Raw genomic sequence first — 6,844 nt, 5'->3', positions numbered from 1 at the left:
TTTGTGGTGTTCTTTTTGACTTATCAATATTTGAATCAAAATTGTGTTTGGAGAACCAAAACTAAAAAAAAAATAAAATCAAATGACTATTTTCGTAATTGAACTAAAATAGGAGGAATAAAAGTACGATTAAGTCTACATTTTTTTTACACTGACAATCATGATAATTAAAGTCTAAACAAATTTCATAAAATTTATTTATATTTATTTTTTACAAAAATATAAAAAATTAAATATATTCAATTACCATCCTTAATAAATATAAAACTACATTTATATGTATTCATTGGTAAAAGAGATTTTTATTTTTAGGTATAATTGAGATGAAAAAAAAATTCGCAAAAAAGGAAAAAGAAAACAAACAAGACATGAAGACATTTTCGTAACGTGTCACCTTTTGAGTGGATTACCAAACACAGAATTAGCATTCAAATCACCCCAACGGCCCAACCCATTCGCACACAGTACAAAGTATTCAACACACACAAGTCAAGTGAGTTTTACTAGTTTTAAATTCAACTAAAATGCGCCAGCAACGCGCAATACGCACCCCCTCGAATTTCCTTTTTCTTGGTATCTCGCGCACTTTGCGTATTAAAGTCCAACACCTTCTCTTTCTCTCTCTTCACTATAGTTAAACTCCGTTGACTGCAGGAAAATCATAAATCCTTCACAACTTTTTTTATTTTCTTTCCTTTTTTATTTTATTTTCCTCTCCTCATATTTATCACCGCCGCAACTCGCCGGAAAAGTTTTAATCGGTGAAATTTCCGATAACCGTTACTATTTTCAATTACTCTCCAGTTTATTCCTTCACATAATTTCTCTCGCGTATTCGCCTTAGTTTACAAAACTAAGGTTCGTGAAACCCTAGCCGCCATTTTCATGTCGATTGGAGGAATTTTTCTGGTGCTGTTGTCGTTTGAATAGATAACCTTATCTGATTCTGCGTTTTTTGTGATTTATTGTCGTTTTTGTAATTTTCGTAATTATGAAGAGATTGAGGTCAAGCGAAGATCTTCACTCGTACAACAACGGTGAAAAGAATAATGGTGTAAAGGATTCAAATCTGAACCGTTCGTTTTCATCTTCTGGTCAGAGAAGTTTTTACTATAAACAAGAGAATGTGCGCAAGGGTTTGCTCACTTCCTCTTCATCACGCTACGAAAGGGATCGGACGGTGGAAGAAGATCGGGAGGGTTCGAGAGTCGTTCGGAAGCGATCTGAGCATGATTTCGATGGTTTTGATAGGAGGAAGGGGTTTGATCGGTATAGGGAAGGTGGTGGTTATAGTGGTGGTGGTGGAGGTGGAGATAGGAATTCGATTCATCGGTCGGAGAGTTTCTGTGGTGGATCGAGGAGGGAGTTTCCGAAGGGATTTCGATCAGAGAGGGATCGGTCGAGAAGGGAGGGAAGTGTATCTTCGTGGAGAAGAGGTTTGAAGGATTTTGATGAGAGCAGTAGAGGGAGTAATAATAATAACAATAATAGAGTTGAAGAGAGAGTTGTTCGTTCGCCCAAGGGATTTTCAAGGGATGTGAAATCGCCAACTTGGTCCAAGGATTCAGAGAGCGAACATTCGAAGAAGAGATCTCCTTCTCCGAGGGTGTTTAGAGAAGCTAAGTCTAAATCAAAGTCACCTTCTTGGTCTAAGGATTCAGAGAGTGAGCAATCCAAGAGTGTTAGTGTTGAGGTGAAGAAAACTGAAGAGTTGTTGCAACAGGTACAGTGTGGAAGTGCTAGTGAAATGGAAGAGGGGGAGCTTGAACCTGAACCCGTCTCGCATACCGATTCTGAACCGGCTCTTAAAGATGTACCAGCTGGAAGTGAAAGCCAGGAAACCTCTGAGGACAAACAAGTGCATAAGCAGAATGAGTGCCCACCCGGTGATGCAGATGTTGTTATGGAAGAAAAACAGTTGTTGTCGAGTGAGAAAGATGCGAAATCTAAGGAGGATATTGATTTGGAGGTTAAAGATGCAGAGAAAGACGTTCATGAACAGCCTCAGACTCGAGATAATCCAACTGAGAAATTGCCTGTTACAGAGACTGAGATTGGAAACGTCCGTAATGATGGTGATGATAAGAAAGATGTGTGTTTGAATGGTGAAGATACTCGCTCCGAGGATGAAGCTGAGAAGGAAACATATAAGGAGAAGGCATTGGTTAATGAAGAGGAGCATGTGGAGGACAAGGGTGTAGGTGGTGGTGACAGACCTGAGTTAAACGATGAAGGCTCAACCGAGAATGAAGTTGCCAACGAAGTGAAGGAAGAAACAGTCACTGCAAAGGATAAAGGCAAAAGCGTCTCGGTCACGCCTTCTGATGTTGCTTATTCTTCAAAAGATGGAATGTGGATTGATAGAGAGTCAAAAGATATCGTGGCATGCCCTGAAGATGCCATGGAAGGTCCGAGCACAAGAGGGTTTGAGCTTTTCTCTAGATCTCCAGTGAGAAAAGATGAAAAGTCCGAACGCACGGTCCTCAAAAAGGAGAAAGATGAAATTCTTGCAATGAGGCAGCTTGATCTTACTCTTAGCTTGCCAAATGTTCTGTTACCGATAGGAGCTCAGGAGACAATATTGCAAGCCACTCCTGGATCTCCCAGTCAAGCACGGAGTGTTCAGTCTCTAAGTAATACATTTTGTACTAACTCGGATGGTTTTACTGCATCAATGTCATTTTCAGGTTCCCAATCATTATATCACAATCCAAGTTGTTCTCTAACGAAAAATTCAGTGGACTATGAAAAATCGGTTGGCAGTCGCCCCTTGTTTCAGGGAATAGATTGGCAGGCCCTGTCTCAGGGAGATCCCAAGCAGAAAGAAGTTCCCTCTGGTCAGAGAAATTTGACAAATGGGAATGGCTCACTTTACCAGCCTCAAGCATCATGGGGCATTTTAGACACTCAAGCTGTGAAAGGTGGTCAACCTTCGAGGGCTCTAGAAGGAAGCTCGAAAATGGGCAGCGGACTTGAAAGGCAACTGAGTTTTCATAAGCAGCTTTCAGGACATTCAAGGCGACATGATGATGTTCGATCTCCTACACAAAGTGTTGGGTCTCATGACAATGGATCAAATTATAGTTTTGAGAAAAGGAAGGAGGTTAGGGAAAGGAGTAGCGGTAGTCTACATCGATCTACCAGCCAGAAGGGACAAGAACAATTTCTGATGGGTGGACTTGATTATGTTGAGACAATCATTGCAAGAGTAGTTTCTGAACCTGTGCATGCAATGTCTAGAAAGTTCCATGAAATGACCGGACAGTACATAACACGGCTGAAAGAGGGTATTCTGGAACTCATGCTCAATGCAGATAAGCATGGACAGATACTTGCTTTTCAAAAAGTTTTGCAGAACAGGTCTGATATAACCTTGGATGTTCTAGTGAAGTGTCACCGAGTGCTGCTGGAAATTTTGGTTGCATTAAAAACTGGTGTAACTCATTATCTTCACCTAGATGATAACATTTCATCTTCGGATTTAGCTCAAGTTTTTCTATACTTGAAGTGTAGGAATTTATCATGTCAAAGTCAGTTGCCTGTTGATGAATGTGATTGCAAAATTTGTGTGCAGAAGAATGGTTTTTGCAGGGAATGTATGTGTCTTGTGTGCTCTAAGTTTGACAATGCGTCGAATACGTGTAGTTGGGTTGGGTGTGATGTTTGTCTTCACTGGTGTCACACCGACTGTGGATTACGAGAATCCTATGTTAGAAATGGGATTAGTACTACTGGAACAAAAGGAATGACTGAGATGCAGTTTCACTGCATTGCTTGCGACCACCCTTCTGAGATGTTTGGCTTTGTCAAAGAGGTGTTTCAAAGTTTTGCAAAAGAGTGGTCAGCCGAAACTCTTTGCAAGGAACTTGAATATGTAAAGAGAATCTTTTCTGCCAGCAAGGATATAAGAGGTAGACAGTTGCATGAGATTGCCGATCAAATGCTGCCGAGGCTGACACATAAGTCGAACCTTCCTGAGGTTTGGAGACACATCATGTCTTTCCTTTCTGGTGAGTAACAAATGTCTTTGATGGTTTCATACTTGCATTGTTTTATTATTTGAATGCTTTTAGCCTAATTTTACAGTATATAGATGAAAGGCTTGCATGAAGCAAGGATATCTGTATTTTGGTGTTTTTTTTGTAGCTGTATATGGAAAATTAAGTGTAATTTGCTATGTAAACTTCAATAAATCTAATTTATTGGCACATTTTACTTTGGGCATATGCATGTCAAGATACTTGGAATATTTGGCCCAAATTGGTCATGTTAAATTATATGTCATCAAGGTCTATAGACATGTTCTTTAATTTCTTTAATAGTTCGAATATATAGGTAAACCATCAATGCAAATTATACCTTTTCATGGCATTGTTACCTACAGTATGGGACTTATTCTTGCTGTTTGAATGACATTAAAATATTATGGTTGTCGCTTGTCAGATTTAAATGACTTTGTTTTATTTCAGTAAATCATTCTATTAGACCTGATATTTTTTGGAATGTACAAAACCATGTCGATTGCTTCATGTCAGAATAGGTTTTGTGTATTCATGTTGGAATATAGTTTGTGATGATGTTAACTCAATATACAAGATCTACAAGAAGCGGATATACCTGCACTATAGGATAGTGGAAGTTTAACAAACCACTATTGTAGTGTAGCGTAGCATAATCTGAACTAATTGCTATTTTTTGCATTCCCCAATTAACAACACTTGTATCATACAATTTTCCACATATGAGTTCTTAGGCATTTATTTCTTTGGACGTTTGCAACTTTAGTGTTTGTGAATGCTGAATTGTACTTATTTACATCCATTATGGTTAATTGCAGGTTGTGATTCTTCCAAATTAACCACGACAACAAACTTTTCTGGGAAGGATCAAGTCAAAGAAAACAATGGGGTGGCTGGGCCCAGCCAGGAAGCTGCTTGGCTAAAGTCTATTTATTCTGAGAAGCCGCCACTGTTAGAACGGCCTGCAAACATGCTTCCTAGCTTTGACCAGAATAATAGTAGAAGGCCCCTGGTGCAAGAGTTGCAGATTAGTAGTGTCCCAAAGGACTTCTGTTTTGATGAATTGGAGAGTATAGTAAAAATCAAACAGGCAGAGGCTAAAATGTTTCAATCTCGTGCTGATGATGCTAGGAGGGAAGCTGAAGGGTTGAAACGCATAGCCCTTGCAAAGAATGAGAAAATCGAAGAAGAGTATGCCAATCGAATTGCAAAGTTACGGTTGGCCGAGACAGATGAAATGCGTAAACAAAAGATAGAAGAACTCCAAGCATTAGAGAGGGCTCATATGGAGTATTTGAACATGAAAATGAGAATGGAGTCAGACATTAAAGATCTGTTATCCAAAATGGAAGCTACTAAAATGAGCCTTGCCATGTGACCAGATCAAAATATTTAGAATAGTTCTTTCAGGTAAATGTAATATGTCTAATCCTGAAATTTGTAGGTTCTAGTGCTCTGTCTTATTGTTGGGTGCTGCTGTAGTTTCTGATCCACAGTTATATCTATTTGTTGTTATGAGCTGCTAACCAAGATCTGTAGAGTCCATCACAGTAGTTATCAGTCTTATAAAACAATATCATTTGTGAAAGCAGTTTTAAACAGTTTATTTTATTATTAGAAAGACAAAAATGGCCATGTGGCTGGATTTGCTGTACAGACTTATTGTACTGACTGGCAGCTGTAGGAAAATTATAATTTAAAAACCTTGGTGGATATTGTGTGCTTTGAACTTTGCTGTTGGGACTTGACTTAACATATTTGTTGCATTTTGGTCAATTAATGATTTCATCATGGTTATTTTTTCTGTACAAGTGTGATCCAGCTGTACCTTTTTCATTATCTTTTTAATAGGTAAATGGCAGTAATTTAGTATTTATGTTAGGTCTGGTTTGGAATTCAGGTCGTTGAAGTGGTGTTTATGTTTATCGGTGGTGATATGTTCATTTTAAAATAAAACAAGAATTTTATAATCTATTTTTGGTTGAGTTTTAAGGAAAAGTTGTTTTGAAATTAAGTAAAAAAATCAATTCAACAAATATGTACAGGAAAATAATTATGGACAATGACTGGGGTTGTGGACGATAGTTGTGTCGATGGTGGTTGAAGGTGGTGGGAGGTGGGTGGTGATTATGCTAGGTGTTCTAGATGGTGGTCGGAGGTGGATGGAGATCGTGGTGGGGATTGTCAAAGGTGGTCAAAGATGCTAGTAGTGGCCACAAGTGGGTGGGTGGATGAAGGTGGTCAGAGGTAGGTGGTCGATGATAATGGTGGTTGTCGGAGATGATGGTTGTTAGAGGTAGTTGATTGGTGGTGTTTGCGGTGGTCAGAAGTGGTGGTGGTCAATGGTGGTTTAATGTGGACGGTTGATGATTGTGGCAATTTTTTATGATGGTCGGTGTTCGGTGGTGTTTATGTCTACTAATGGTCTCATGTTAATTTTAAAACAAAAATATCAATTATAAAACCTATTTTTTTGATTTTGAATTATATGAAAAACCTGTTTTGAAATTAAGTAAAAATTCAACTCAATTCAATTCTACCTAAATAATTTTTAGTTTTGAATTTGACTTTCAAAACAAAAAACAAGAAACTCAAACCACATTGAAAATGACTTTTATTTATTCGAATAGACCAATCCTAGACTTTTTAAAAAGCCTATTTAAATCTAACAAGCTGATTCGTATATATGAAATTAAATATATATATATATATATATATATATATATATATATATATTAAATAATAAAATAAAAGGTTCTTCATATGTTTGTAAGAAATATCCTTTATTACATCTATTTAAAAATAATTTTTTTATATTTATGTAA

The 6,844-nt window shown here is 37.7% G+C and overlaps 1 protein-coding gene across 1 annotated transcript; it reads left to right on the top strand.

The window, feature by feature from the left end:
- Positions 1-839: 839 nt before the first annotated feature.
- Positions 840-5,732, top strand: LOC101488547 (protein OBERON 4). The gene is made up of 2 exons (XM_004506258.4): positions 840-4,010; positions 4,838-5,732. Exons 1-2 carry the CDS (start codon positions 992-994, stop codon positions 5,395-5,397), a joined length of 3,579 nt encoding a protein of 1,192 aa, XP_004506315.1. The 5' UTR covers positions 840-991; the 3' UTR covers positions 5,398-5,732.
- The last annotated feature ends 1,112 nt before the right edge of the window (positions 5,733-6,844 follow it).

The sequence above is a fragment of the Cicer arietinum genome, chromosome 6 (genome assembly GCF_000331145.2).
Source record: "Cicer arietinum cultivar CDC Frontier isolate Library 1 chromosome 6, Cicar.CDCFrontier_v2.0, whole genome shotgun sequence".
Lineage (NCBI taxonomy): Eukaryota > Viridiplantae > Streptophyta > Magnoliopsida > Fabales > Fabaceae > Cicer > Cicer arietinum.
The sequence above is the reverse complement of the archived record's forward strand: the minus strand, read 5'-3'. Positions and strand labels throughout refer to the sequence as shown.